The sequence below is a fragment of the Ostreococcus tauri genome (genome assembly GCF_000214015.3).
Source record: "Ostreococcus tauri WGS project CAID00000000 data, contig chromosome 01, whole genome shotgun sequence".
In the NCBI taxonomy this organism is placed as follows: Eukaryota; Viridiplantae; Chlorophyta; class Mamiellophyceae; order Mamiellales; family Bathycoccaceae; genus Ostreococcus; species Ostreococcus tauri.
In genome coordinates this window covers 59,686-87,151 of record NC_014426.2, presented here as the reverse complement: position 1 = coordinate 87,151, position 27,466 = coordinate 59,686, and the positions used below count along the sequence as shown (strand labels likewise).

The window sequence follows — 27,466 nt, the reverse complement described above, 5'->3', positions numbered from 1 at the left end:
CCGCACTCGACGACGCGCGTCAGAGCGACATGGGTCGCGTCGCCGCGGTGAAGAAGAAGACCAAGCGGTTCCAGGAGTACGTGTCGCGCTCGAACGACGACGCGAACGACGACGCGAGACGCGAGACGGAGGACTCATTCGCGAACGAAACCGGCGGCGGCGGCGGCGACACGAACCCGACGTGTTCAACGCTCGACACTGACTCGATGACGCTTCGTCCGCGCGCGCAGTGATGATGACGTCAAGGAAACGGTCGGGTCGCTCACGTCGCACATCAAGAACAAACAGCGCCGGTCGGAGGTGTACGGAAAGCTGAGACACGAACGCGCGGTGGCTAAAAAGAAACGGAGAGAGGAGAGGCAAAAGGCGGAGGCGGCGGCGATCGAGGCTGGGGAGGAGCCGGCACCGAGACAGATACCGAAGACGATTGAGAACCAGCGCGTGAGGGACGCGACGCACGTGGAGGAGGGAGACGAGGAGGTTATCGAGCAAGACGCGGAGGACGAGTTCGCTTCGTACTTTAGTCACGCCACCGAGCCAAAGATCATCGTCACGACGAGCCGAAAGCCGAGCGGGGCGATGTTTAAATTTTTGGAAAACTTGTTCACCGTGATTCCGAACGCGTATTATTACGCGAGAAGGAGCTATCACATCCAAGAGATTGTGAAGTACGGCACCGCGCGCGGTTTCACAGACATCTTGGTCTTCAACGAAAATAAAAAATTTAGCAAGGGATCCAAGGTAAACGGGCTTCTGCACTGCCATCTTCCCGAGGGGCCGACGTGTCTGTATAAGCTTTCGTCTCTTCAGTTGTCGAAAGAGATCAAGGGTCACGGTAGGGCAACGAGTCACTATCCCGAGTTGATTCTGAACAACTTTACCACGAGGCTCGGTCACCGCGTGTCTAGAATGTTCGCCTCGGTATTTCCGCAAAGACCCGAGTTTAAGGGTCGACGTGTGGTCACGTTTCATAATCAGCGCGATTTCATCTTCTTCCGGCATCATCGTTACGTCTTCGAGGAGAAGAAAGGGTACAGGCTTCCTCACGCCGGGCACTTGGCCACCGCAGAGGTGCCGGAGCACGTCAAGGAGTCCATAAAGGAGAGCGGCGGTAAGAAGAGGAGAATGCAGCAAGGGCATCCGACGAAAAAGAAGAGAAAAGTAGAGGATAGCGAGGATGAGAGCGATAGTGAGGACGATAGTGAGGACGATAGTGAGAATGATAGCGAGAACGAGAGCGAGGACAAGGCTACGGAAGCAGCGCCGCCGGCCATTGATACCATGATTCAGGCGCGTCTTCAAGAGCTTGGCCCGAGATTCACCTTGCGATTGATGTCCGTGCAGAAAGGTACGTTCGATAGCAGACATGGCGAATACGAGTACATTCGCAGCACCGAGACGGATGGGACGAGAAAGAATCGTAGAAAGTTTGTCTTGTAATCGCGGGCTAAAGTTTCTTGGATATTTCACAATCATGCTGTTGAATAAGACCTCATCGTTCGCCTTGAAACATCCACTCGCTCATCCATCTCCGAGCGTCATTCGTATCACCTCGTTCACGCGTCATCGTCATCTCATCCCGCCTTGAACAACAAAAACGCCACGTTGGCGACGTAGTAGTAGATGAAGCTCCCACTCTCGTGCGTCACATAGCTCCCAAAGTTTCTTCCTACGATGCAGTGCCACGTCGGTCCGTGCTTTCTATCGAACTCCTTCTTCACGTACGCCGCGATGTCCTTCTCCACGTTGAACTTCTCCATCGCCTGCAGTCAACAAAAAAGACGCGCGCGTCTCGTTCAGTCTTCGCGTCTTCGCGTCCATTCACATCACGCGTACCTCCATCGACGTCGCCACCGCGTCATCCTGGACTTCCTATGTTGTGCGCAAAATGTTCGTCGCCGTCAGTGTTCTGATGCGCCGTGAGACGCGTGAGCGACTCTCCACGAGGTCGTTTTCTCGGTCAACGAGAACGATTCTCTCGGGAACGAAATCAACGAACACGTCGTATCTCATCGACGCGACGATCGCGCGCGAGGGGAAGGCGAACGCACGTCCGGCATGTCCGCCGCCTTAATCACGGCTTTATCTTTACTCTCGGGCATCGCGCGAAGAAGGACGAGAGGGCGAGTTGTGAGGTGACTGGATGGCCGGACGCGTGCGCGGGCGGTTGACCGAGCGTTACATTAGCGTTACATTCATGTTAACTTAATCGTCGCGCTGACCCCTGGCGCGATCCTTGCCGTTGAACTGTCTGTACCCGAACCACTCCAAATTCCCGGGCCAGGACTTGGGGTCGGGCTCGGGTAAATCTTTGTTCGTCTCGCAGTCCTCGAAGTACTGGTTGACGCCGCCTCGCAAGTGGTATAAATTTTTGTATCCAGCCTGATAGAGCTCGAACGCCGCTGGAAGCGATCCAGCGCCCTTGGTCGGATCTGTGAATGATTTGTTCTCCGGTGGCTCGCGCTCTAAGGAACCACCCCATATGTCGCATAAAATAATCTTCGTCGTCTTATCCGGAATCGCGCGCTCGACGTCGTCCACGAAGCGCGCGTTCACCTTTTTAAAGCCCGGTAATCGAAGTTTCGCCAAGATACCACCCTCGACGTACGGCACGCTCACACTTCCTGGCACCGCCCACTGCTCGAAATCCGGTCCAAATCGTACGTCTAACAGCGTCGCGGGCTTTCCGCCTTGACGCATCATCTTCGCGCACTCCGCCGACGACACCGTGGGCATCCTGTACTTTGTTTTGAGCTCTTTATGTATCAAGCGCCACTCCCTCGCGCCCGGCCCCATCCCCGGAACGATCCCTCGCGCGTTCGGCCGCCCCAGCGGGTTCTTCGGGTCCACGGCGACGACTTGACACCTCTTCGAGCGTCCCCACCGCGTGCCTCGTCCACGTTGTTTCCCGTTCGCGCGCGGTCGCATCGCCTCGGGCGCGCGCGCGCGCGCGTCCAAGGCGTTCGCGGTCGTCGAGGGAAACATGCGCGGATCCGTGGTCGTCGTCGCGCGCGCGTCGACACGTGCGGATGGACGATGTCCGTCCAAAAGGGCGCATCGCAAAACCAAAACCTGAAGCACGCACAGTCGCACGCAGTCCGCGACGCGGCGACCCCGCGCGATCGCCCGCGGGATGGCGACGCGATCGATGGCGTCCACGCGCGCGGCGACGCGAGGTGCGACGCGAGGTGCGACGCGAGGTGCGATCGGGGGACGCGCGCGGACGGCGCGACGGGTGACTCAGCTCATCCGCGCGCGCGGAGCGGAGGCCGAGACGTTCGCAAAGTCGTCGGATCCGGGCGTTTCGTTCGTTGGACGCGGCGCACGTGCGGTGGGCGCGCGATCGGTGCGCGCGCGCGCGCGTCGGGGACGGACCGTGGCGCGATCGACGGCGACGGCGAGCGGCGAGGCGGATGCGGGCGCGGCGCCGAGCGCGTTTCTCGTCGGCATCGGCTGGTTCTTCGCCCATCAGCTCATCGGTGTCGGGAACGATGTCATCATGAAGTACACCGGATCGAACCTCGGGGTGGCGCAGGTTGTGTTTTTGAGGTTCCTGTTCGCCACGCTCACCATGGTGCCGGTGATGGTCGCGATGGGGAAGGAGTCGTGGAAGACGGATAGAGTGCCACTGCACATCGCACGCTCGGCCCTCCTCGCAGGAGGCATCTTTATGTACGTCAAGGGATTGACCATCGCCCCGATCGCGGTGGTGACAACGCTGAACTTTACTATTCCGCTGTTCACGCTCGTGCTCGCGCGCATCTTTCTCAAGGAAACGGTTGACGCGACGCGTTGGATCGGCACCCTCGTCGGTTTCGCCGGTGTCACGATCGTGATGCAGCCCGGTGGGGCCGTTTTCAACCCGATGTGGCTCGTGGTCTTGCTCAGCGCGACCATGTTCGCCTCGCTTGATGTGTTGAACAAGGTGTTCATCGGCAAGGAGAGCTTCTGGGCGATGATCTTCTATACCGCCCTGTTCACGACGTGCATCGTGGCCTACCCAGCGCTCACGTCCTGGGTCGCCCCAACGATGACGCAGTACGGTTTGATGGCCATCCTCGGCGCGGGCGCGAACGGATTGCTGTACTGCCTGCTAAAATCGTTCAGCATGGTGGACGCAAGCGCGTTGGCGCCGTTCCGCTACACCGAGCTCATCCTGTCTGCGGGCGTCGGATTCCTCTTGTTCGGCGAGGTCCCGGCGATGTCAACGTTTCTCGGCGCGTGCGTCATCATCCCGAGCACGCTCTACGTCGTGTGGAAGGAGAATCAGAAATCCTAATACACTAATATCGCTGATCGAGCGCTCGGTGCAACAGTTCGGTTCACGGCTAATATCGCGACCTCTTGTCATCGAAAAGTACAATTATAAACTATTACCGGTACAAACGACTGTCGGGCCGCATTCACCGCGCGCGCGACGGCGCTCAGACGACGACCGTTTCAGAACACTTTTTCAACGCGAAGCGTCAAAAGCAGCACCAGCAGTCGAACGGACATTCGCCCCCCGGCTCGCCGTTCGGACCGAGTTTCCGCCCCTTCTCGTCCACCCCACCCCCATCCTGACCAGCCTTCATGTCGGTGAAATCATCGTACGACTTAAACACCGGCAATCCGTCCTCCGTCCGTCGCGGTTTATCCACCGGCGTGAACTCCGCCGTCGTCCGCTTTTGTTTCCGCCGCTTCTCCCCCGGCAGGAGCACTCGCATCCTCTCCTCCGTCTTCGACGCGCCCTTCACCGCGTCCTCCACCCTCGCGCGTTTCTTCGCCTTCGCCGCGCCGAACAACGCGTCGACGTCGAACCCGTCGTCCGGTCTCGACGCATCCGTCGCCGTCCCGGCGCCGCCGCCCTCGGGCGTGCGCATCGCCGTCGTCCGCGTCGCCGCCGCCGCCGCCGTCGTCGTCGTCGTCCGCGACGCACCGTCGCCGCGTCGCTTCGCCATCGCCGCGCGCCCGCGCGTTCGCGTCGCGATCGGACGTCGCGCGGTGCGGCCGCGACGCGACGCGACGGCGACGCCGTGGGCGTTTTTTCGTGCGACGTCATCGCGTTCGGACGTGATTCCACCGCGCGCGTCCACCGCGATCGCGCGCGCGCCGAGGGCGCGACATGAGCGATGTCGCGACGACGTCCGTGGCCTCGACCGCGGGCGCGGCGACCGGGGCGACCGCGCGCGCGCGTCGACCGCGGAAAGAGAGCTTTTGGCGCGAGCACAAGGCGCAACTCTGGGAGCTGGTCCCGTACCTGTGGCCGCGTGGGCGAACGAAGCTGCGGGTGATGATGGCGGCGAGCGTGATTTTCTTGGCGGCGAGTAAGCTGAGTAACGTCGCGGGACCGATCGCGCTGAAGGCGGCGGTGGATAGGATAGCGAAGGGCGACGGGGATTACTTGGGGCCGGTGTTGATTTACGGCGCGTTGCGATTCGGTGGGAACCTGTTCGCGGAGCTGAAAGATAACTGCTTCGCCTACGTCGCGGCGCACGCGAGTCGGGCGATTTCGTTGAGGGTGTTCACGCACGTGATGGATTTGAGCTTGCGGTTTCACATCACTCGCAAGACGGGCGCCGTCATCCGGGCGTGCGCGCGCGGCTCAGAGTCTTTCGCAAACTTGTTGAGGTACATCTCGTTTCAGATCGCACCCATCTTTTTGGAGGTTGGGTTGGTGTGCGCGTACTTGTTCGCGTACTACGAGTGGTACTTCGCGGTCATCACCGCTGGGGTCATCGCGGCGTACATCGGTTTCACCGTTCCGTTCACGGAGTGGCGAAACAAGTTTAGGCGCGAAATGGTGGCGGCTGACGACGCATTCAACCAGAAAGCAACAGATTCATTGCTCAACTTTGAGACGATCAAGCTCTTCTGTGCCGAGCCGCACATAGCGATGACGTACGACAAGGCGTTACACGAGACACAGCGAGCGACGCTGAGGACGACGCAGTCGCTCGCTGGGCTCAACCTCGGTCAGGCACTCATAATCACGGTCGGTATCTCCGCCTCGCTCGCTCTCGCAGCTAAGCGCGTGGTCGCAGGTGAGATGACGGTCGGTGACTTTGTGTTGGTGAACACGTACATTTTGCAGTTGTACGTTCCGCTCAACTTTTTGGGCACGTACTATCGCATGATCAAGCAGTGTATGGTTGACGTCGAATCCATGTTCAAGCTCTTGAACGAAAACAAAGAGGTTGAAGATGCCCCGGAATCCAAAGAACTCGTGCTCAACTCCAAAGCGGACGCGCGCATCGAATTCGAAAAGGTTACGTTTGCGTACAACCCCGCAGAGCGGCTCATTCTCAATCACGTTTCGTTCACCGTCGAACCCGGGGCCAAGGTTGCCCTCGTTGGCAGATCTGGTGCGGGTAAGAGTACCATCAGCAAACTCATCTACCGTCTGTACGATATTCAGGGCGGGGTGATTCGAATTGCGGGCCAAGACGTGACGAAGTGTACACAGCGTAGCGTGCGTCTGCACATCGGCATAGTTCCACAAGACTGCGTCTTATTCAACGACACCATCGAGTACAATATCGGGTTCGGTAAGCTCGGGACTGGTGAAGTTGCGACGAGGGACGAAGTCATGGCCGCCGCTGAGCACGCGCAATTCAACAGCTTTGTGTCGAAGCAGCCCCAGGGATACGAGACGCTTGTCGGCGAGCGCGGCTTACGTCTCAGCGGTGGTGAGAAGCAGCGCGTCGCCATCGCACGAGCTCTATTGAAAAATCCTCCAATTATGGTGTATGACGAAGCTACTTCCAGCTTGGACACGCACACGGAGAAGCAAATCATGGCGGCGATTAATTTTGCCGCGCAGGGGAGGACTAACCTCGTGATTGCGCACCGCTTGAGCACCATCATGGATAGCGACCAAATTTTGGTTCTTAAGGAGGGCGAAGTGGTCGAGAGAGGCGAGCACACAGATCTCCTCGCGAAGCCAGGGGGGCTTTATAAGGACATGTGGGATCAGCAGCTGAATGCGAGGAACACGAAGGCGGATAGAATCGGCTCTGCGGCGTCGTTGAACGCATGATGAATCAACGCGCGCGATATTTCCTTCTCTGATACGGGCACTATAGAACTTTTAATTGTTTAAAGAAGATCGTCTCTTCGGTATGGTTACAATTGCGGTGTGTATGACAAATTGAATGCGTTTCGTACTCCAATGCTACCGGTAAACAGAATCGTTGTAACATCATCGCGGGCGTTGCGTTTGCTTTGGTTTTGGCTTTTTCTTTATCGGCTTTGAGGTGGAAGCTTTCGCTTTCTTACTCGTTCTGGACGTTTTCAACATCAGTAGATTCGCCACTAGAAGGTTATCGTCGTCCTCTTGCGTGTGTTGCTGCGCCTTTGCCGTTGCTTGCTTGAACTGCAAGTGTTTTGCGTTCATCGCAAGTTGACGCTCTCGTCGCACGTCAGAAAAGGCGTCTGAGTCAGCCGGAACGGCGTGCGCGGTTTCTGCAACCGCGCCGGCACGTGTTACCTGTCCCCCATCAAGTGGTTCCTGCGTGATTCGCAGTCTTATGCCACCCACTATCGCCTCTGTGATTGCACTGGTGGCGCCGAGGGGCGAAATTGGAACAGGAAGGTAATACACAGTCGGAAGTACATTTGGCGGCGCAGGGACCGGCGGTTGATACACAGTCGGAAGTACATTTGGCGACGCAGAGAGCGGCTGTTGATGTAAATGCATGGCATGAAGGCCATGTGAGTGATGGTCGTTCGGAGATGGGTACGTTATTCCGTTGTTATCGCCCTGTCGCTGAGACGTAGCGGTAATACGTTGCCTGTGCTGTAACCGGTCGAAAAAATCACGCAGTTGCCCATTCAAACGATCAGCCAGGACGCCGTTCTCGTCTCTCACTGGAGTCGACCCTCGCTGGCTCTCGAACCCGTTCACTTCGCCGACGATTTGCAGCATCTTCGGCTGAGTAGCATTTGATGCAAATTCTCGTGAGGGAAGCATTTCCTGCGCGGGCCGCCTATCTTCCACTTGCTCCTCTTCCTCCTCCTCGCCGCCGTCCGTGTGATCTTCATCGGTCGCTAATTTCGATGAATGTCGTTCTGTATTCTCGTTTGGCAAACTTTGATCGGATGATCCAGACGGTCGCTGCCCGTCAGCTTGTTTCGCGGAAGGTGAGAGCTCCCTTGGAGGAGTCTCCGGTCCCACGTGCTTCCCCGAGTCGTTGGAACGTTGCGAAACTCCCCTGTCTTCTCTGACCAGGGTGTTTCGAGATATGGTTACGTTCACGCTTCTGAAAAGCCGCAGACATCCGTACGCAGCCTCCTCAGTTAGGTTGAAGACGAGCTCTGGAGAGCCGTAAAGTTTGCCGTTCTTCTGTGGTCGCCTATCGCGCTGTGACACCACTTCCACCGTAGAGAGAGTCCAGCCGCTCAGGTCGAGGTAATGTTCGAGTAATCGTACGCGAATGTACGATTCTCCTAACTCCTCAACGTGTGTCGCTTTGCGCAAAAAGTGCGATATCTGCTCCTTGGTCTCGTTCGTCAATGATCGCGAGGAGATATCCATCAACGCACCAGGCGCGCAAAGTGCATGAAGACGCCTGTTGGAGCACCATTCCACCGATCCTTTGGCCGCATGCTTTAAAGGCACCACCACCTTGCTCGGCTTGTACAACGAATCGTCCTCAAACGGCTTGTTTTGACTCCGACTCGACGGTTCAAGCGTCACGCGCTTCATATATGCGCCCCTCGGATTCGGAATATTCTTCCCACTCGTTTCGGCGAGCTCCGACGTCAGCGAACGAATCACTTTTTGAACACGTTTATCGACCCCGCTCAGCTCCAAATCCTGCCGTTTCAGCGGCGACATCCCTGGCGAATGCGCCGCGACGCGCGCCGAGAGCTCCTCCGTCGCCGCCGACAGTTCTCCACCCTCGGTCAAGAACAAGTAGTTATCCGTTTTCTTGCTTTTCTTCGTCGGCACCGTCCGCGCTCGCGGGCTCATCACCGCTTTTTTCGCCTTCCCGTTCAAGCTCGACGACGCCTTACGCTTCGTCCCGCTCGTCGTCCGCGGCTGCTCGCGCGCCTTGACAAAGTCAACCGATCCCGGCAGCGCCTGCCGCGTTCGCGCGCTCACCGCCCCCGACCGCGTCGACCTTGACTTCACCTTCACTTTCGTCTTCGTCGGCGACGCCGTCGACGACGGGCGCCGCGGCGACGAGCCTTTCGCGGGCGACTTGACCAATTCCAGCGTCTTGGGGTTCGCACCGAATCTCAACGAAAACGGCTCCGCGCTCGGCGCGTCGGCGTTAAACGCGGCGAAGAGGGACATGCTCGCGCGAGGCGATGTCGGCGCGCGCGTCGAACGCTCGACGCGCGCGCGCGGTCGCGGTCGGTGTGCGCGGAGGTATAATTGCCCGCGCGCGTGGACGTTCGGGAAGACGAGAGACGTGTCCCCACATTGATGGGTCATGACTGGTCGTTTGAAATTATACAGGGGAATGTGCGAGGCGCGGTCACGGCGCGAACGCGCGGGAGGACACCCGGACCTCGCTCGCGGTCGATCTCTCGGGTGACGCACACGAGTCCATCGATGCGTGCCACTTATTCAAGACGTACTGGGATATCATCTTGTCCACGGCGATGCGCTGCTTGATGAGCTTTAGGGACCCGTCGTCGACGACGCGGAGCGTCTGCGTCGTCTCGAGGGCGACGCACGCCCACGGTTCGAAAGTCTCGCCGTCGTTCGCGATGACGACGCTGGTGTGGCGGATTGATTTCGCCTCCTGAGCGAAGTAGTGCTTCGTGACGGTAAAAATATCGACGCATCGCACGGTGACGGCGACTGGATTGATCTCGATGACGATGGGCGAGCCGAGCGTGGAGTGCTCCCTTATGAGCTTTCGCGCCTTTGCAGGATCCACCAGGTTCACCGTGTACCCCGGGGGAGAGCCGAAGAGGTTGTGAACAAAATCCAAGCAATCACCGCTTCGTAGCGTTCGCGAAGAGACGAGGAGGATGCGCGCCGTGCCTTTGACGCACGCCTCTCGTACTTCGTCGGGTCTCGGATTGTGCTTCTCGCACGTCTTGCAAGCCATAAGTGCGCGCTCTACGTCGGCACACGCCTGCATGAAGTGCACGCGAAACGGACCGGTCGACACAAAGACCTCCTCTAAGGGGTCTACCTGCAGATTTTCGAGGCCCTCAGTGATGCTCGCCGTCGCCGATGGAGTAGAAGGAGGTGAACGCGCGTGCTTGGATGTGCGAAGTACGAAACCTTCCTCGCGTTGCCAATCCTTCACCATTTGTGCGCCATTATCGGCCCCAATCGCCGGTCTCACGGGCGGTAAAACAAATTTTGGGGCGTCGACGAGCATTTCCCGCACCCACGTGGTTCCAAGAAGTGCCTGGACGTCCCTGGCGTTCTTAGCGGCGCGAACTGCCTGGACGGCTTTTTCAATCGTTCGATGCACCTCGCGATACTTGCCGGCGATGGGCCTCGACGTATCTTCCGTGTCCGATGTATGCGTTGTGTCCGCATCGTCATCAGCCTTGAATTCAGCCTCCATCGACGTATCATGTTGACGAGTGAATTTGAACGAGCTCTCGTTGATGCTGTTCGCGAAAGCGGGCAGCCTCTGCGCGAGAAAAGTCTTCATGAACTGGACAAAGGCGTCGTGAGTCGGCGCTCGTCCCGTCTCTCTCTTCTGCTGCGTCGCGTGCTCGCGCCACGTCTCCTGCCACTTCGCGAGTGTACCGTTAACCATCCGTTCGACCGCCTCATCGTTCACCACCTGACGATCGATCAATATCTCGTACGCCCAAAGCAACAACATTGGCTTGATGACGCTGCGAAAATTTTCCTCCGGCTCGAGTTTGGACAACAACTTCCCCGTCCACTCCTCGATCAACGCCCCTGCGTGCGCGCTTCTATACTGCGTCTCTCTCACGCTGTGAAACACGTCCTCCGCTCGTTCGCGCTCGCTCGCGTCCGAGCGTCTCACCTCCTCGAACGCCGTCCCGCGCCAACCCGCCGCGAGCGTCCCCTCCAAGTCCCACAACCTCGACTCGATCTCCTCGAGCACGCTCGCAATCGTCGCCGCGCGTCCGTCTTCGCACGCCCACGCGATCACCCCCTCGCACGTCTTCTCCACGTCTCGCATCGTCGCCGCATCCATCCGTCGCTCGCCGTCTCGCAGCGCGCGGTGCGCGAGCACCTTCGCGTGCGGCATCGCGCACGCCCGCACGCTCTCCGCGATCGTCATCTTCCCCGTCATCGCCTCGCCGACGCGCCGCGCGCACGCGCGCGCCCGCGACGGCGCGTCGCCCGCCGTCGACGCATCCGTGCGCGCGCTCAACGACCGGGCGACGCCCGTGGGCATCGCATCCCGCGCGCGTCGACCGACGGCGCGTCGCGGCCGCGGCGTCGGGCGATGACGGGTCTATGCACGAGTCACGACTCACCGAGACCCCCCTCGTGCGCGCGCGCGATCGTCCGTGCGGGCGCCGTGGATGGGGCCGCGCGCGTGTGCGACGGGTCACGACTCGTGAACGACCCTCTCGATGGCGCGATGCCCCATCGTCGCGATCGCGTATCCGCGCGTCGACGCGATCGTCGCGCGGATACACGCGCGCGCGCGAATCGCGAACGAGGTGCGACGTCGTGTGTGATCGAGCGAGGCGCGGACGTCTTCGGGCGACGGGACGGCGAGGGAGGGGGGGACGCGATGGTGGATCGGGGGGACGATCGCATCGGACGATGGCATCCGACCGCGCGCGATCGGTGACGGTGACGCACGCGTGCGCGCGCGAGGCGACTGACGGGCGCGAACGACGGTGCGCGAGGACGTAGATGCGCACGATGGCGATGCGAGGGATGAAGATGGCGGCCAAGGCGCCGACGACGGGACGACGGGCGCGGAGGACGCGCGCGGACGCGCGGACGCCGGCGCGATTCGTCGCCGCGCGCGTGAACGCGGATGATCTCACGGACGCGGCGAGGGATAAGTTCGATGAAGTCACGACGACTCTGAGTGAGTACTGGGAAGATTCGGATGAAAAGCCGGCGTTGGTGACGCTCGGCGTGTACGGCATCGTCGGGCTCGTCGCGGCGAACGGCACGCTTCGCGCCGTGGACGGTCTCCCGCTCATTCCGGACTTTCTCGAGCTCGTCGGCATCCTCTTCTCTGGTTTCTTCGTGTACCAGAACTTGCTCTACAAGCCGGACCGCGCGGCGCTTCGCGAGACGATCTCTAAGATCTACAACAAGATCCTTTAGACGACAAGATTTGTGGTATCAGGTCTTAGAGTGAGACCCTATAGCGGAGCGCTGAGTTCGTCACTCGTATCGATTCGTATCGTCCGACGCGCTCGCGCGCGCGTGAAATTCTCGTCTTCGCGCGCTCGATCACCCCGTTTACGTTTGATGTCGTTCGTTTTGGCTAAAGTTTTCCTCGAAATTGAAACGGCTAAGCGAAATAGTATTCGAGACGAGCGACTTACGCTTGCTTGCGGGTGCCGAACACCTTCGCCTTCTCTTCGTAAGTTTGGAAGCGACCGTGGCCGAACTTGGAGGAAGTATCGATGAACTTGATGTTGATCTTCTCCGTGGCGACGCGGCGGGTTTGCTTGAAGAGGGATTGGCGCATGGTGATCAGGCGCTTGCGCGGACCGACGACGCCACCCTTGATCATGACGTAGTCGCTCTTGACAATACCGTAGTGGCCGAAGCCGCCCATCGGCGTGATTTCCTTCTCAGTCGGGTCGAAGTCGGTGTTCGCGCCGAAGTTGGCGGTGCCGGCCTTGCCGATCTTGTACACCTTCTTGTTGAGTTCCGTACGGTGGTGGTAACCCATTTGACCGGCGCGGGCAACCGTGTAGGACACACGGGACGGGTGCCACGCACCGATGCAACCGACCTTGCGGAGACCTCTGTGCGTCTTACGCGGGAGCTTGGTGACGCCCCAACGGGTGACGACACCTTGGAAACCCTTACCCTTCGTGACGCCGATGAGATCAATCATCTCGTCTTGCTGGAAGACGCTGTCAACCGGGACAGTCTTTTCGAAGAGCGCGAAGCCAAAGTCAACCTTGGCGGCGGCATCGCCACCGTTGACTTGGATCTCCATGATGTGCGCCTTCTTTTGCTTGAGACCCTTGACCTTGCGGACTTGGGTGTGGGCAATGACACGGATGACGTCGCACGACTTCTTGAGCTCTTCCAAGTCCTTTTCGATGGAGCCGTTCGTGTAGTTCTTGGCGTACTTGGTGAAAGCCTTCTTCTTGGACTTGAACCAGTTCTTGTAGAATCGACGGCGGATTTCATCGTTCAAGTGTTCGGCCCAGACGGTCTTCTTACCGCGCAAGCCCTTCGGCGTGCGGACGTAGCCGACGAGGCCGACGACGACGAGTTCCGGGCACTCGATGATCGTCACCGCGTCGCACTGTTCCTTCTTGTGCATCTTGGAGCCCGGCTTTTCGACGTCGCGGACGACGTGCGTCATACCAGCCTTGAAGCCCATGAAGGCGGTGAGGTGCGGCGGCTTGCTCGCGTCATCCTTCGGGAAGGACTTCACCTTCCCGCGGGAGCGCTGCGAGCGCTTCTTCGGCAAGAAGCCAAGGTTACCGTAACGCGGGTCTGTGTGATGGGAAGGACGGTAACGCTATTGTCAGTCTCTCGATCGATCGATCGTCGCGCACGCGCTCGCGTCGTCGTCCTTGCACGCGTCGAGAAAGTTCCACGATTGCGCTAGGGCTTTCCCAACGCGATCGCCGTCACCAACGCATCGTCGCTCGTCGCTACGCACGTTCAAACTTGCGGTGAGACACTGCGAATTGGGAAAAAGCGAAAGAGTGCAATCATCTGTCAGTCTCTCGCACGTCGTGCGTCGTCGCGTCGATGCGAGAGCATCGTTCGATGGGTTTCCGGCGCCCGCGCGCTGAAACCCTTTCGACGCACGCCCTCGCGTACGTCGCTCGTCACGCGCGAGCGCCAAGGCGTTCAGCGCGCGTAAACGATCGAAAGGGACGCGTCTTCGTTCTCGCGTCGCGTCGATTCGGTCGATGGTACGCACTTGTCGCACACGCGTGGCTAGGAAAGACGGAACGAGCGGACGCGCGTGCGAGGTCGTCTCGGGGACGCGTTGGTGAAGGAAATCCAGGGTTTTCTTTTCAATGCGATGGCTGCGAATTGTTACACTACTAAGCCGACCCGTCGAGGCGCGATGCAGCGCGCTCGGGCCGTGGATATGTTATCTACTCCACGTGTGCGTCGGCGTCAACGCGGAGACGGTCGAGAGAGGCACGGAGTTCGTCCACGCGAGCGCGCCAGGAGGCGTCGAGGCGGATGTCGCCGAGCGCGGCGGCGGCGGCGTCGCGCGCCTCTCGAGCCTCAGTCTGGGCGCGTGCGCGCTCGGCGCGAGCTTTTGAAGCGGCCGCTCGACGTTCAAGTACAGCCTTTGCGCGACGCTCTCGCTCCATCTCGAGCTCGCGTTGCGATTGGATCTCGCGCTCCTTACGCTCGAGCTCACGCTCGCGTCGACGCTTAGCCCGCTCGAGCTCGAGGAGGGCGTCCGCTTCCATCTGCGCCCTGGCCTCGAGTATGCGTCGCTCCTTATTCTCTGCCTCCAGTTCCGATCGTGTTTTCTTTGATTTTTGAGGCTTTTGCTTGGACGCCGTCGCGGTAGTTTTCTTCTTCTCCTTTGGTCTCGGATCCTCCTTGGCGGGCTCGACGTTTAACCGCTTTCCCTCAAACTCGACCCCGTTTAGGGCCTCTACAACCCCTCTCAGAGCGTCCGCGTCATCGCACTCGATGAACATGTATCCCATGTGCGCCCCCGCGCGCGTGGGCAACCGAACGCGCTTCACTCCCTTCAAACCGTCCGCCAAACTCTTCGCCGTCGACGCGTCCGCCGACTTAGACACGCCCGAGACGTGCGCCGTGCGAACAGCTCTCCCGGTGCCCGACGTCCCCGATGATGACGCCACGCGTTCAATCGACTCCGCGCTCGATTCATCTTCCTCCTCTTCCTCCTCTACCTCATCCTCTACCTCTACAGAATTCTCGTCGCTCGCTCGAGCCGCCGCGGGCGCGTCCGCGCGTCTCGACACCCGTCCGATCGCCCCGCACTCCAACCTCACCTTGATTCCGTCCGCGTGAAAGCTCGCGTTCGTGACGAAGTCCGCGATCGCCCCCGTCACCGTGGCGCCGTTCACCGCCGCGGTACCGACGACTTTAATCTCAACGACGTCACCGAGCGCTAAAGCGTCGCGTCGTCGGCCCGTTCGCGCGTCGTCATCGTCCGCGATCGCGTCATGGCGACCGGTGAGGCGCCGAATGCAGCGTCGCCGGCGTTGGAGGACGCGACGCGCGCACGCTTGGCTCGAGAGCGAGGTGCGCGCGCGCATCTTCAAGCGAGGCGTCGACTGCGGCTACGGCGAGCGGACGTGAACGACAGACGAGGATGACTACGAAGACTACGCCGCCGCGTACGCGCACACGTCGTCAATTTTGATTCGCCGATGCATCGAGGGAGATACGATAGACGGCGATGCGTTGGTCCGGGAAGAGCGACTCGAAAGGCGGCGGCGAAGGCGGCGGAGTCGGCACGCCGTCCTCTCTCACCTCTTCTCTCGAGAGACCGCATCGCTCGATCTCGGCGAAGAAGTCTTCATCCATGCCGTCGTACCGGTGTTTCGTGTGGGCGTACCAGAATTCCGCCCCCGGGTTCCTTCTGAGGAGCGCGGCGACGACGCGCGGCAGCGCCTCGATGCCGTCGCGGTCGTACACCAAATCCGAACCGAATATCGCGTCGAATCCCGCGAACGCGCCATCGTCATCGCCTCCCTCCGCTTCATCTCGAGCGAATTCGACCCAATCCAGCGCTTTACACGCGATCGCCCCCGAACCACCCCGCGTCCACGCCGCGTTCGCCTCGACCCGTCGCCGCAACCACTCCAACGCGCCGCCTCGCGCGCGCTCCGTCATCACCATCTCCCCCACCCCCGACCGTTCGCGCTCGCGCACGAGCGCCATCCCCAACCACCCGTTCCCGCTCCCTAACTCCAACGCCCGCGTCGTCGTCCGCCGCGCCGTCGCGCCGTCGCGTCCTTCCACCACGACGCCATCGCGTCGCCGCCATCGGTCGTCGCATCGCAAAAACGTCTCTAACCGCCGCGCCGCGTCCCACGTCAACTGCCCCGTCGTGTTCTCCGTCGCGCACGCGGCGTACTCGAACCCGTCGCCCTCGACGAAGGCGTCGGTCGGCATCGACGACGCGCGCGCGCCGTCGCGGTGTCGCGCACGCGTCGTCGATGTCCTCGCGATGCGTCGACGCCGTGGTCCTGTGTGGACTGCCCCCCGACGCGCGCGCGGTGACGTCGAGGACGCCGCGCGCGGACGCGGAGACGGACGCGGAGGCGAGCGGGCGCGATGGTCGAGCGTCCGCGCATCGGCGCGCGTCGACGAGCGCGGACGCGGGCGAGCGCGCGCGCGCGCGATGGTTTCGACCGGGCGTCCTGGACGCCGTCGCACGCGCGGACGCGCGATGGCCGAAAGAGCTCGCGGAGTCGGTGATGCCGAGAGGGGTGGACGCGTACGACTCGGGCGCGCGCACGAGCGACGACGACGCGGAGCGGTACCCGACGATCTTGACGGATGAGAAGGGGGAAAGGGTGTACGTCGCGTGCGTGTCGTTCATCGCGGCGGCGCCGGAGAGAAGTCTGCTGACGATGACGGAGTGGGATTGGACGCCGGCGCGGGCGCGAGCGTGCGTGTGTTTAGTCTCGCGGGCGCCGTGTTTGGACGCGTGGATGGAGGCTCTCTGGCACATGTTCGAGGCGTACGTGAAGCGAGCGAACGGGCACTTGCCGGCGCTGAGGACGATGGTGGATGGGTTAGTGGAGCGTCTGACGTGGCGGGCCGAACGCTCGGTGTTGTTTCCGGTGGGTGGAGCGCTCGTGGCGGTGCCGCCACACGGCGCGGCGTGTTCCGTCAACAGAGAGGCATTCGTGGATGGAAAGGAGCTGCTGTTCAGGTGTTTGACGGCGCAAACAATCATCCAGTGCGTGATGTTGATCGCGTGTGAGCGTCGATTGTTACTGCGAAGCCAGAACGTGAGTTTGGTCGTGAAGTGCGCGGAGACCTTGCGAAGTCTCGCACACCCGCTCGTGTGGAGACACGTGTACGTTCCGTGTGTGTCGACATCCATGGTGGATTACGTGGCGGCGCCGATGCCGTACATCATGGGCATCTCCGCCGACATCGTCGTGAATGAGCGTAATTTAGACGGTGTGGCGGTGTTAGACTTGGATCAGGGAACATTACACGACGGTGATGACCGCGTTCTGATGCCTCCGGCGGACATGTTGCACAGTCTCACGCAGCGTTTGCGCGAGGTTTTACACCCCGGTGTTGTGCACGTAGGCGATACGGATGCGGACGCGGTCTCTTGCCGGTGGTCGATGGAGACTAATAGGAGGTTGACGGATATTTTTACGGATTTTTGGTACGATTTGTTACAACTTGATTCGCTGGAAAAGTACGTCAAGGAGAGCGAAGATGCGCATCAGTTGAAGATGAACGAGTACAACAACGCACTGGGCGTCCAAAGGTGCCATCTGACTGATCAAATCGTCGAGACGAACGCGTTCATGTCACTACTTAGCGACGTACATTCTCTGATGAGACGAAGCAAGTCAAAATCGGAAGACAGGTCGACCAAGAGCCGAGCAAAATTTCGCTCCACACAGCTCATGGAAAATTCCCGAATTCCAGTTTCATCTTCATCGTTGTGCTTCGCGAAGACGACGCTGTTGGTCCCACGGCTTCACGAGCTGGATTTTGACGAGGAAGAAGCGCCAGAAACTCTCCTTCAATCGCTTTCCCTGCACGAACCACCGCAAATCAATTCGATGGTCGATACAAAGCCCGACAAACAACAAATGAGCGAACTGACGCCGGTTGGAGCACTACGACGAGCGGGAACAAAACCAGCGTCGAGAGCTTCCTGGGGATGGGTGAAAGACAAGCTCAAAAGAAAAGTGTTGAGCCGTGATGAGTTCATATCAGTGTCCGAGAGGCGACTCGATGCGGACAAGGCGAGTGTAAAAGGCGAGGATGCCATCAAGTTTGAATGGTACTACAATACTTTGACAAAGGAGGACGCCAACACGCTGGCAGGTCTTGTTCGCTTACACAGAGACAGACTGAGCGGCGAGGATGTGGATGAAATGCCTGAATCGATCTCGCCGAGCGCTTCGATGCACTCTAGCGAACCGTCGTTCGACCTGCACGAAGATAACTTCGACGCCGTGACGGCGCTCGTCTATCCGATATTCAACGACTCGGATGTCGTCATCGCCTCAGCTTTAGCAGAGCACACGGCCAACGTCAACTACCCTGCTCTACTCACAGGCGTGGAGAGATACTTGGTAAATGGTTCTAAACGTTACACCGTCATCTCAACGGCTATTAGGGCAGTGGTAGTGCGGGCGGACGCCGCCGGGGACGCAAAATCTCTCGCTCGCGTGATGGCCATTGTACGAAAGTATCAGCCAGCAAAATGTCACAAGCTTTGGCTGCAGGGGTCGACGCGATGGGCTGAAGTGAATCTTTGGCGTGGGTTAATCAAGGTCAACACTCATGTTCGATGGTTAGAAGGAGCGGACCCGCAGACTCAAACTGAAGACCTCATTCGCTGCTTCGCCATCGTGGGTTTGACGTCGGCGCAGTCGGCGGAGTTATTGAATCAACTCAACTTTCGCAGAGTTGACGATAAAAGTGAACTTTTGGTGGCCGGTATCGAAGGCGGGGTGATCTTATCGCCCGAGGCGTATGCATCAATATCGTTCGAGTCGTGGGTGGAGTCATTGAGAGAATCGAGCACCGTTCACTTTGGTGTGAAAGCCGACGATGACCTGGAAGAATGCGAGTCCATACCAGATTGCTGTCCGTTTGCAACAACGGAGACTGAGATTTGGAAACGAACGGCCATCACGGCGATTAATGTGCAGTCTGGAGTCGTATCGTCGCTGGTGGGGCTTGGAAGCGGTAAGGGTGACATCGCGTTCTTCGCCCCAGATACCAACGTCTTGACGCGTTCGCAGAGTCAATCTGAAACGCGGTCTGCATTTTCAGCCTTGACTTTCGTCCCACGCAGCTCCCGCGTCTTTTGTGGACGTCGAGACGGTGCGATTGAGATTTGGGACTCGACAACGTGTACTCGGCTTTCTGTTCTAAAGAAAGCTCATAAGGGGAAGAAAATATCTTTCGTTTCGCCGGTGGTGAACCAAGTCATTTCATCGGCGCCGTTAACAGCGTCTGCCGGGGATGATGGCACCGTTAAACTCTGGGATGCTCGACAGAGCGATGATCGAAGAGCTGTGAGTGTGATCGCTGGGCATGAAGGTGGTGTCAGCGCTTTTGCCACTCGGGATGCACGCGGCGGTGCCGTCGGTAGCATCCTCACGGGAGACGAGGGGGGTGTGGTGCGCGCGTGGGATCCTCGTCACGCAGGGGCCGGGCCAGTGGCGTTAGCAAAAGCGCACCATGGCCGGGTTACGTGTTTAGCGCCTTTGCAGCGCTCGGACACGACGGCGAGTGCCGGTGCCGACGGTTCAGTCAGGATTTTGCGTCTCGACGGCGTCGAGGGCGGTAACATTAGGCTGAGCGGACACCTCGCAGATATTTCTTCGCTCGCGGTGATTCAGGACGACACGCGCGGCCGACAGCCTGTCGGTTTGATCGCGTCGGGATCTCGAGACGGTGAGCTTTGTCTGTGGTCCGGAGGTGAGCTTGTGAAGGACGTCCGCCAGCCGTGGAGATGCGTGAGTAAATCAAGAGCACACTTTGGCACCATCTCGTGCCTAGCCGTCGAATCGAGCGGGCGAGCGAGACGCGCGAATCTCGTGAACACCAACTCAGGTGGTGTGCCACAAACAGGCTACGAGGTTCAATCATTCCTCTCGGCGTCCATGGACCGCTCGTTTGCGTGTTGGAGTCTCAAAACAGCTCGAATCAAGGGAACCGTAACCACCACGAGCTGGACGCCTGCAACTATGCACGCTTCCCCGCGCACCACCGAGGCCTCGTGCGGGGTCATCGAGCCATCGAAGAGACGTTTCTTGAGTGGCGACCGCTACGGGGTCGTCACGTGCGCGTCGCTCTCGTCCACCGCGTGACTAAAATTTGTAAAAACCAACCAGCACCAACGCCAGCCCCACATCACTGCGCTCAGCAATGAACGAGTACGAGCGCAAGCGCGAGGAGCGCATCGCAAGAAACAAGGCCATCCTCGCCGCTCTCATATCAAGTGACCCCACAGCGCGGGCGTGCGTGGAGGAGACGCGTCTCTCAGCTGGCAAAGCTCGCTCGGCGCACAAGTCGCCGAAACAGAAAAAAGTAATCGACGACGCGAATCTACGACGGTCGAACCGCGCGCGGAAGTTATCCGCGCCCGTGTACACGACATTCGACGTGGACGAGGACTTGGGCGACGCACGAGCGTGGAAGAAGACGAAACGAAGAAGTGACAAGCAGGACGAGCACGCGTCTCGGAGCGAAACGGCGGCGGCGCGTAAGCCGAGCGCACCGCCGAGCGCGAACTCGATTCGAGCGCTCCGAGCGCGCCTGTGGGAGATGTACACAAATTACTTGGGCGAGCGCGTGGAGCCGCCGGAGGGAGACGGTGGGTTGAAGGCGGCGGTGGTGAAAGCTCTGAGTCCGGTGCACAGTCCGAAGTTCAGCAAGATGAGTGGAATACAGGAGTGGAAAAATTGCGTCGTACTGTACGTCAACGTAGGCGATAAGCACGGAAACACGTACGATAATGTCTTTACCGGCGCGGGCTCGCGCATCTCTTGGTTCGCGCAGCCGAGACAAGATGAAGAGTCGTCAGCAATTAAAGTTGTGCTCAAGACGATGACGTTGGAAGAAGAGAGCGTGGAAGACGCGGTGAAACGCGCCGAAGACGGTGATGATTCGGCCCTGAAGTACGTCGATTGGCCGCTGCATTTGTTTTGTCGCATGGAGGGCGATGCGTACGTGTACTGCGGACGGTTAAAGATGGTGGATTACGACCGAAACAAGCGACCGATGAAATTCCAGCTTCGATTACTGGACGCACCACTGTTGAGAAGTTCGCGTGAATTCTTAGGACTCGTCGAGTTAGGCTCGACCTAATTACAATCTAATTCAAATGTACATTCAAGTAGGTACACCCCCCTCCTTCTTCTTATCTTGCCCGGACGCCTTCGCATTTCTTTTCCATCGCGAGATGTGCAACAGCGAGGACATAGCGGTAGCTTGCTGATTTTTCGCAGTCGACTTTTTCGCAGTCTGTTGCTCCTCTCTATCGCACTCGTCGACAATTTCACGCAGTTCAGATAGATCCTGGCGTAAACGCGACGTAGCTTCCACCAACGTCTCGACATCATCATCGAGCGCGGATCCCATATCCCGAACCTTGCGCATCTTGTTCCCAATAGCTTTGAGCCGCTGCAGCGTGACTGAAAACTCGGTGTGAGAAACGAGATCGTACATATCCACCATGTCCTGTAACTCCTCTCGCAAAGTCTCTATTTTCCCGAAGCGTATGTCGACGGTACGGCATGCGATCATGATCTCGTCATACGGAGCTTCGCTGCCCGCCAGGCGAAGAACGGCGGCTAACAAACCGCGCACGGCGTTAACTTCGGTCAGGATGTGCGACTGCAGACTACTGATGTGTTCGGTCAGCGAGGCGATGACTTGAGAATAAGTGTACATTTCTTCGAGAATCTGGCTCGAATTATTGCTCAAGCTCGTCCTGAGGCGTTTTCGCGACTCCTTCGCTTTATACTGCAGCCACTGCTGTGTGAAGTTTGCCCCGATAACCGAAATAGGAAGCGCCGTGATTACGACGGAACCGAGCATGGTAAGGCTCGCCACGATTTTACCCCACACAGTCTCAGGCACGGCGTCACCGTAACCAACCGTCATAAGCGTGACTAAGCACCACCAAAAGGCTGCCGGAATCGAGTCGAAGTCGCTCGGTTGGTTTGCTTCAAATGCGTTTGCAGCTCCCGACCGTCCCTTCTCTGCGAAGTAAATCAAGGTGCTAAACGTGACCAGACCCAATAAGAGTAAGAATCCAAGGACCACGAACATGTCCGCGCTATCGCGCACGGCAGTGATGACAACTTGAATCTTTTTCGCCCGACTACCGAGTCTAAATACCTTAATCACTCTGAACAATCTAAAGATGCGCAACAAGCGGGCGCCGGACGCCCCAGACGTTTCCTCCACCCCTTCGAAACCAAACTTCAATCCTGAGAAGGCTAGCTCGACGTACCAAGGAACAACGGAGACGAGATCGATCAAATTCAAGGGGTCGGACACGGTTGGCCATATCTTTGGCGCGCAACCAACCTTGACCACATACTCCAAGGTGAAGCAAATCTGACAGCACATCTCGATGATATCCAGACTCGCCAAGCCCGTGAACTCCGGTAACGTGCCCACGATGAAAGCGGTGATGGATAAGAGGATGAGCGCGAACATCACCAGTGCGAATATCATCGCTGACTTCGAGCTCGTCGGCTCCGTGAGAAACAGGTACATCTGCTGCCTCGGCGTCAAGTGAAACAACCGTCTCGACGTCACTGGCTGCGCGAACTTGTGCTGCACTCGCTTAATCTCCTCTCGGATGTTCGACTCGCTCACCGCCACGAACTTTATCTGCACGACGTCGCTCCGATTTATTTTCTCGCCCCTCCACCCGCTCCGCACTTTCCCAAGCAGAACGTTACACAGCACCGCCGTCCGCACCTTGACCCACAGCGCCCGCGCGCGCATCGTCCGGGTTGAATTCTCTCGGTACCTAGCGACCCCCGCCCACGGTCAGTCTCGCGTCACATCGATTCCAGAGCGTCGTACACGACGATGTATCGACGGTACGTCGTCTCCATCGCGTTCATCGTCGACGGCGTCGACGCGAACGTCGCACGCGGGACGCATTTCTAGAAGACGCCCATCGATCGACCCAACGTTTCTCACACACGGCGCGTGACGCACCGTACCACGCGCACGCGTCCCGCTCGGGGCGCGTGTCGCGTGTCGAACGACTCGTCAAAGCCATCGTCGGAGTCATCGGTCGGTCGGTCGGTCGCGACGCCACCGATGATCGGTGCCGGCATGATGGCGCGCGCTCAAATGTGGCGCGAACGCGGCGCGGCGGGCGGCGACGACGGGCGCGCGTACGTGTGTGCACATTAACAAAATCGTCCGGGGGCTGGGATAGTGTACAGGATGAAGAATAGCGTTCGAATCGTGTGCGTCGGCGACGACGCGCCGGCGAGCGATCTCGCGTCGGTCTCGCTTTTCGCGCGTCGCCCGCGCGGCGTCACCCGCCCGGCGCGAAGCGCGAGCGCGCGCCGTCGCGCGCCGTCTCACCCGCACTCGCCGCGCGCAGTTTATCCGCGATCGACATCGGCGCCGCGTGATGCGCCTTTCGCGCCACAAACTTCGACGCCGGGCTCAGCGTCGCGTCCGTGGGACTGTGGAACCTAGCCGAGGCGCGATTCGCGCGCGCGGTGAGTCGCGCGCCCGTCTCATCCGCGCGCGCGTCGTCGCACCTCTTGAACGACGGTCCCCGACGCGCGCCCGCGTTCGTGGCGTCGCGCAGACATAAACCGTCCATCGCGCGCACGGTGGCCTCGACCGTCGTCGGCGAGCGATCGTCGCCATCGTCGCTCGGCGTCGATGCGATGGATGATGATGTCGACGACGATGGCATCACCGGCGTCGTCTCTCCCGCGTCGCCGTGGACGTCCTCTGCGCGCGCGACGCGCTCGGGGGTGCGCATCATCGATGTCTCGAGCGGCGACGACGGACGCGCGGGCGACATCGCGCGGTGTCGCGTGGGAATGACGCGATGGAAAGTGTCGTTCCCCTCTGTGAAGGCGGGACGGCGGCGGGCGGCGACGGCGGGCGGCGGCGGCGAGCGGCGACGATACACCGGACGGTCCTACGGCGATGACGCGACGCGACGGTGGTGCAGAGAACGGGAGACGAACTCAAAGGCGAGCCACTGGGCGGCGTTCGCGGGGAACGCGCGAGCGACGATGGGGACGGCGCCGCGATAGACGCCGGAGACGCCGCGCTCGCGGACGAGACGCCCGAGCAACGCGAGCGGAGAGAGATCGTGCGCACCGCCCGGACGCTCGCACTGGAAAATGGTCTTCGCGTTGTCCAACGGAAGCACGGCGAGCCAGGTGATGACGCCGGAGAGACCGCCACAACCGACCGCGGCGACGGCTTCGAGCGCTAAACCGGCGGCGTCTCGCTCCTCGAACGCCGCCTCGGTCACGTCCACGGTCGACGACGACGCCCCATTTCGAGGAACGAAGCTCTGTAAGAGCTCGTACGATGAGAAATAAATAGCCCCGCTCGGGATCTCGCGCGCGAGCGTGTGCGAGAACCCTCTGAATAATCCAAACGCGCCCCGCGCCGCGTACGTCTCCCGGGCGACGCGCCAGGCGCGTCCGCCGCCCCCTCCCATCTGCGCTCGGCACTTCACGAGCTCGAACGGGGTTATGAACGCACACAGCACCGCGCCCGCGAACCCACCCCCGAGCGCCGAGGCGCACAATCGATCGTTCAACGTCGTCGCCCCTCCGTCCCGCCGCCGCGCCGCCGCGTCCAGCGCCCGGCGACGCGTCTCGTGAAACACCGCGTAATTCATCCCCGTCTCCAGCGAGTTCCCGATCAAGGGCGCGCTCACGCCGGCGTAGAACCCACGAAAGCCGCGCGCGGCGTAGATCGCCCGCGTCGCCGCCACCGTCGACGCGCGCGCCCGCGACTCGACGCCTTGCGCGAACACTTTCACCGTGTCAAACGGATGTCCCACGAGCGCGCACGCGACGCCCGCGGCGACGCCGGCGAGGGCGTCATCGCGCGCGCATCGCTCGACGCTCGAGCCCATCACCCGACGCGCGCGCGCATGACGCCGTCGACGACGACGCGACCGCGAGTGTGGACGCGTCGACGTCGGCATTAAGCGTCGTCCATCGGCGTCTCGCGCGCTTCATGTCCACCGCGCGCGCGCCCATGGTGTGGCGACACGACGAGCGTGTCGTCGTGTGCGCGCCGTACATCGACGCCGAGCGCACGCGCGCGGAGGGACGGAAGATTCCAACCGAGGACGCCGTCGCGCGACCGCACGTCGTCGAGATCGCGCACGCGTGCGAACGCGGGCTCGGATTGCGGTGTGAGATCGAGGAAGAGAAGTGTTACTCGCGTGATTTTTGGGTCCGAGGACGGGTGCGGGTGACGTGGAGGGACGACGAGGGGAATCTGGCGCGACCCGAGCTGGATACGCGAGGGAAGTTGCTCAAGGCGATCGCGGCGGAGGTGAAGAAATATCCGGAACGGAACGCCGATGGGAGCCCCGGGGCGCACGCGATGTACACGACGCCGAAGATGATGTTCGAGGAGTACGTGAAGACGGTGGCGGGGATGGCGGGACCGGCGCCGGGGACGGGGAAGAAGGCGGAGAAGCTCAAGGCGGCGGGCGGCGGGTCGCGGAAAAAGAAGGGGCGCAAGTGAGTCGGTTCGCGATGTCGCGTCGTGTAATGAATGACACGGTAGGAAATCTAGAAGAAATCAAAGTCGTCGTCGTCCATGAGGGCGTCCAATCCCGAGGCGTCGTTTTCGACGTCGCGCGCGCCGGGGGCGTCGGGGGTTTTCTTCTTCGCATCCTTGGGCGGGTAACGCATCGCCTTGACGGCTTCGTTATGCGTGTCCATGCAAAACGCGATGCGCACGTGGAACGCGTCTTGCGGTTCCGTCGTGCTGTACACGTCCGTCGTCTCCTTGCTGTACATGACCTTGGCCGCGTGATCGATCACGGCGTCTACGTTGCCGTCTCGAATCGCCTTGGCCACGACGGATTCCGCGTCCTCGACGCTCGTCAGACCGAGCTTTTCCGCGACATCCGCGAGAGAGATCTTCGAATACGCGGTATTGATGCGCGTCAAACCGGTGCGAATGACGTTGGCGCGCAACCGCGTGATCAAATGATTCAACTTGTCCTCGTGGAACGTCTTCCCGTGCGTCTCCGTCGCGCTCTGAAACGCCGTCAAATCCCCCAATCGAACAGCCTGAACGAGCTCAAAGTACGGCGTGAGTGCCGCGCACATCTCCGGCTGCGTCAATTCCTTTCGCTGCGGAATCTCGCCGAGGAGCATGCGCACGATCGTGATCCACTTCAGGCACTCCAAGCGGAACCCCTTTGCCGAAGTCGGCGCCTTTTGGTACGCCTGCGTGAGGTACTCCTTCGCCTCGCTGTACTCCAACTGAACGGCACGAATACGACCGAGGTAGTACGCGTACCGGCACTGCTGCTGAATGCTTCGCGATTGCGGCAGCGTCACGCGCGAGCGAAGCTTCTCCGCCTGATCGTACAGCTTGTAGTGTAAGTAGTTGCGAAGCAACAGGTTGACCAAGGTTTCCTGACCGATCTCATCCAAGCGCAGCGCGGCGTTCCTGTATAGCGCCAAGAGCGTGGTCCGGGCGTCCTCCAGCGCGCCAAATCGCTCGTGCGTGAGGGAGTAGTAAAAGTACACCCTCGCCGCCAACACGTCCATCGTTCGGCGATTGAACTGCCTGATTCTATCAACCGCCTCTCGCGCGCACTCCAACGCATCCGTCCCGCGCTTTTGATCAATCAAATACATCAAAACCACCAGGTACGCGTACACCTCCATCTCCGGGAACGCGCACGGCGCGATTTCACTCGCATCGATCGCGTCGCCATCGCTCGTATCCGTACCCTTGGACGTCGTCTTCGCGCCCGTCGCGCCGCACCGAGCGCTCAGCGCCTCGCGCGCCGCGCTCTCCTCCGGAAGCACCGCCCGCACGAAAGCCCGCACGTTCTCACCCGTAAACTCCCGTCGCACCGTCGCCGTCTACGCGCGCGAGCGTCACGGCCCTCGTCAGTCACCACGTTCGCGCTTTCGCCTCGCCTTTTCCCCCGCGCGATCGATCGCGAACCGCGCGCGTTCTCGCCCGTACCTCTCTCAGCGCCCTGTTCACGAACCGCGCCTCGCCCTTCGCCTCCACCGATTTCTCCACGTCTTTCGCGCACCTCGCGAGCTGCGCGCGCGCGTCGTCACCGTCAGTCGCGCGTCGTTCGCCATCGCGCGCGATCTCAATAATAAAAAATCAGCCTCGCCATCGTCGCGTCCGTCGCGTCGTCGTCGTCGTCGCGCGCGGCGTTCGCGCGCACCACGGCGAGCGCGCTCGGGGGCGTGTTCGTCTCGCGCGCCGTCGTCTCCGGTGTCGTCGACGTCGCGTCGACGTCCATGGCGGCGGCGGTCATGAATCGAGTCGCGTCGACCACTGTGGGGCCATGGGCGGAGGCGCGAGTCCGAGCGCGCCGCGCGCGTCGAAAGCGCGTCGAGCGTAAGCGAGGGCGGTGATTTGGGAGCGGGAGAATGGATGTGTGTAGAAAATATGGGCGATGCGTCGTGCGCGCGCGTC

The 27,466-nt window shown here is 60.4% G+C and overlaps 19 protein-coding genes across 19 annotated transcripts; 7 read left to right on the top strand and 12 right to left on the bottom strand.

Moving 5' to 3' along the window:
- Nucleotides 1–29: 29 nt before the first annotated feature.
- On the top strand, nt 30–1,440 carry OT_ostta01g00570 (Anticodon-binding; the record flags this gene model as incomplete). The annotated part of the gene is made up of 2 exons (XM_022985232.1): nt 30–76; nt 231–1,440. The coding sequence occupies 2 exons, from the start codon at nt 30–32 to the stop codon at nt 1,438–1,440; spliced, it is 1,257 nt and encodes a 418-aa protein (XP_022838132.1).
- Nucleotides 1,441–1,574: 134 nt separating this feature from the next.
- On the bottom strand, nt 1,575–2,102 carry OT_ostta01g00560 (Dynein light chain, type 1/2; the record flags this gene model as incomplete). Its single annotated transcript, XM_022985231.1, has 3 exons — nt 1,575–1,763; nt 1,837–1,872; nt 2,052–2,102. The coding sequence occupies 3 exons, from the start codon at nt 2,100–2,102 to the stop codon at nt 1,575–1,577; spliced, it is 276 nt and encodes a 91-aa protein (XP_022838131.1).
- Nucleotides 2,103–2,205: 103 nt separating this feature from the next.
- OT_ostta01g00550 (Rhodanese-like domain) lies at nt 2,206–2,928 on the bottom strand (the record flags this gene model as incomplete). Its single annotated transcript, XM_003074069.2, has 1 exon — nt 2,206–2,928. One exon carries the CDS (start codon nt 2,926–2,928, stop codon nt 2,206–2,208), a length of 723 nt encoding a protein of 240 aa, XP_003074115.2.
- Nucleotides 2,929–3,148: 220 nt separating this feature from the next.
- Nucleotides 3,149–4,279, top strand: OT_ostta01g00540 (Drug/metabolite transporter; the record flags this gene model as incomplete). The annotated part of the gene is made up of 1 exon (XM_003074068.2): nt 3,149–4,279. The coding sequence occupies one exon, from the start codon at nt 3,149–3,151 to the stop codon at nt 4,277–4,279; it is 1,131 nt and encodes a 376-aa protein (XP_003074114.2).
- A 187-nt stretch (nt 4,280–4,466) lies between these two features.
- Nucleotides 4,467–4,940, bottom strand: OT_ostta01g00530 (Protein of unknown function DUF1764, eukaryotic; the record flags this gene model as incomplete). The annotated part of the gene is made up of 1 exon (XM_003074067.2): nt 4,467–4,940. One exon carries the CDS (start codon nt 4,938–4,940, stop codon nt 4,467–4,469), a length of 474 nt encoding a protein of 157 aa, XP_003074113.2.
- Nucleotides 4,941–5,104: 164 nt separating this feature from the next.
- Nucleotides 5,105–7,018, top strand: OT_ostta01g00520 (ABC transporter, conserved site; the record flags this gene model as incomplete). Its single annotated transcript, XM_022985230.1, has 1 exon — nt 5,105–7,018. One exon carries the CDS (start codon nt 5,105–5,107, stop codon nt 7,016–7,018), a length of 1,914 nt encoding a protein of 637 aa, XP_022838130.1.
- Nucleotides 7,019–7,180: 162 nt separating this feature from the next.
- OT_ostta01g00510 (unnamed product) lies at nt 7,181–9,280 on the bottom strand (the record flags this gene model as incomplete). Its single annotated transcript, XM_022985229.1, has 1 exon — nt 7,181–9,280. One exon carries the CDS (start codon nt 9,278–9,280, stop codon nt 7,181–7,183), a length of 2,100 nt encoding a protein of 699 aa, XP_022838129.1.
- A 184-nt stretch (nt 9,281–9,464) lies between these two features.
- On the bottom strand, nt 9,465–11,213 carry OT_ostta01g00500 (unnamed product; the record flags this gene model as incomplete). Its single annotated transcript, XM_003074064.2, has 1 exon — nt 9,465–11,213. The coding sequence occupies one exon, from the start codon at nt 11,211–11,213 to the stop codon at nt 9,465–9,467; it is 1,749 nt and encodes a 582-aa protein (XP_003074110.2).
- A 298-nt stretch (nt 11,214–11,511) lies between these two features.
- Nucleotides 11,512–12,226, top strand: OT_ostta01g00490 (Cyanobacterial aminoacyl-tRNA synthetase, CAAD domain; the record flags this gene model as incomplete). Its single annotated transcript, XM_022985227.1, has 2 exons — nt 11,512–11,601; nt 11,801–12,226. The coding sequence occupies 2 exons, from the start codon at nt 11,512–11,514 to the stop codon at nt 12,224–12,226; spliced, it is 516 nt and encodes a 171-aa protein (XP_022838128.1).
- A 220-nt stretch (nt 12,227–12,446) lies between these two features.
- On the bottom strand, nt 12,447–13,469 carry OT_ostta01g00485 (Translation elongation/initiation factor/Ribosomal, beta-barrel; the record flags this gene model as incomplete). The annotated part of the gene is made up of 1 exon (XM_022985226.1): nt 12,447–13,469. One exon carries the CDS (start codon nt 13,467–13,469, stop codon nt 12,447–12,449), a length of 1,023 nt encoding a protein of 340 aa, XP_022838127.1.
- Nucleotides 13,470–14,202: 733 nt separating this feature from the next.
- OT_ostta01g00480 (Translation elongation/initiation factor/Ribosomal, beta-barrel) lies at nt 14,203–15,354 on the bottom strand (the record flags this gene model as incomplete). Its single annotated transcript, XM_003074061.1, has 1 exon — nt 14,203–15,354. The coding sequence occupies one exon, from the start codon at nt 15,352–15,354 to the stop codon at nt 14,203–14,205; it is 1,152 nt and encodes a 383-aa protein (XP_003074107.1).
- A 97-nt stretch (nt 15,355–15,451) lies between these two features.
- OT_ostta01g00470 (Nicotinamide N-methyltransferase-like) lies at nt 15,452–16,216 on the bottom strand (the record flags this gene model as incomplete). The annotated part of the gene is made up of 1 exon (XM_022985225.1): nt 15,452–16,216. One exon carries the CDS (start codon nt 16,214–16,216, stop codon nt 15,452–15,454), a length of 765 nt encoding a protein of 254 aa, XP_022838126.1.
- Nucleotides 16,217–16,260: 44 nt separating this feature from the next.
- Nucleotides 16,261–20,127, top strand: OT_ostta01g00460 (WD40/YVTN repeat-like-containing domain; the record flags this gene model as incomplete). The annotated part of the gene is made up of 1 exon (XM_003074059.2): nt 16,261–20,127. One exon carries the CDS (start codon nt 16,261–16,263, stop codon nt 20,125–20,127), a length of 3,867 nt encoding a protein of 1,288 aa, XP_003074105.2.
- Nucleotides 20,128–20,185: 58 nt separating this feature from the next.
- On the top strand, nt 20,186–21,127 carry OT_ostta01g00450 (unnamed product; the record flags this gene model as incomplete). Its single annotated transcript, XM_022985224.1, has 1 exon — nt 20,186–21,127. One exon carries the CDS (start codon nt 20,186–20,188, stop codon nt 21,125–21,127), a length of 942 nt encoding a protein of 313 aa, XP_022838125.1.
- A 24-nt stretch (nt 21,128–21,151) lies between these two features.
- On the bottom strand, nt 21,152–22,780 carry OT_ostta01g00440 (Voltage-dependent potassium channel; the record flags this gene model as incomplete). Its single annotated transcript, XM_003074058.2, has 1 exon — nt 21,152–22,780. The coding sequence occupies one exon, from the start codon at nt 22,778–22,780 to the stop codon at nt 21,152–21,154; it is 1,629 nt and encodes a 542-aa protein (XP_003074104.2).
- A 547-nt stretch (nt 22,781–23,327) lies between these two features.
- Nucleotides 23,328–23,831, bottom strand: OT_ostta01g00430 (unnamed product; the record flags this gene model as incomplete). Its single annotated transcript, XM_003074057.2, has 1 exon — nt 23,328–23,831. One exon carries the CDS (start codon nt 23,829–23,831, stop codon nt 23,328–23,330), a length of 504 nt encoding a protein of 167 aa, XP_003074103.2.
- Nucleotides 23,832–23,951: 120 nt separating this feature from the next.
- Nucleotides 23,952–24,908, bottom strand: OT_ostta01g00420 (Mitochondrial substrate/solute carrier; the record flags this gene model as incomplete). The annotated part of the gene is made up of 1 exon (XM_003074056.2): nt 23,952–24,908. One exon carries the CDS (start codon nt 24,906–24,908, stop codon nt 23,952–23,954), a length of 957 nt encoding a protein of 318 aa, XP_003074102.2.
- Nucleotides 24,909–25,012: 104 nt separating this feature from the next.
- Nucleotides 25,013–25,531, top strand: OT_ostta01g00410 (Signal recognition particle, SRP19 subunit; the record flags this gene model as incomplete). Its single annotated transcript, XM_003074055.2, has 1 exon — nt 25,013–25,531. The coding sequence occupies one exon, from the start codon at nt 25,013–25,015 to the stop codon at nt 25,529–25,531; it is 519 nt and encodes a 172-aa protein (XP_003074101.2).
- A 47-nt stretch (nt 25,532–25,578) lies between these two features.
- OT_ostta01g00400 (26S proteasome regulatory subunit, C-terminal) lies at nt 25,579–27,290 on the bottom strand (the record flags this gene model as incomplete). The annotated part of the gene is made up of 3 exons (XM_022985223.1): nt 25,579–26,892; nt 26,999–27,079; nt 27,213–27,290. The coding sequence occupies 3 exons, from the start codon at nt 27,288–27,290 to the stop codon at nt 25,579–25,581; spliced, it is 1,473 nt and encodes a 490-aa protein (XP_022838124.1).
- Between the last annotated feature and the right edge of the window lie 176 nt (nt 27,291–27,466).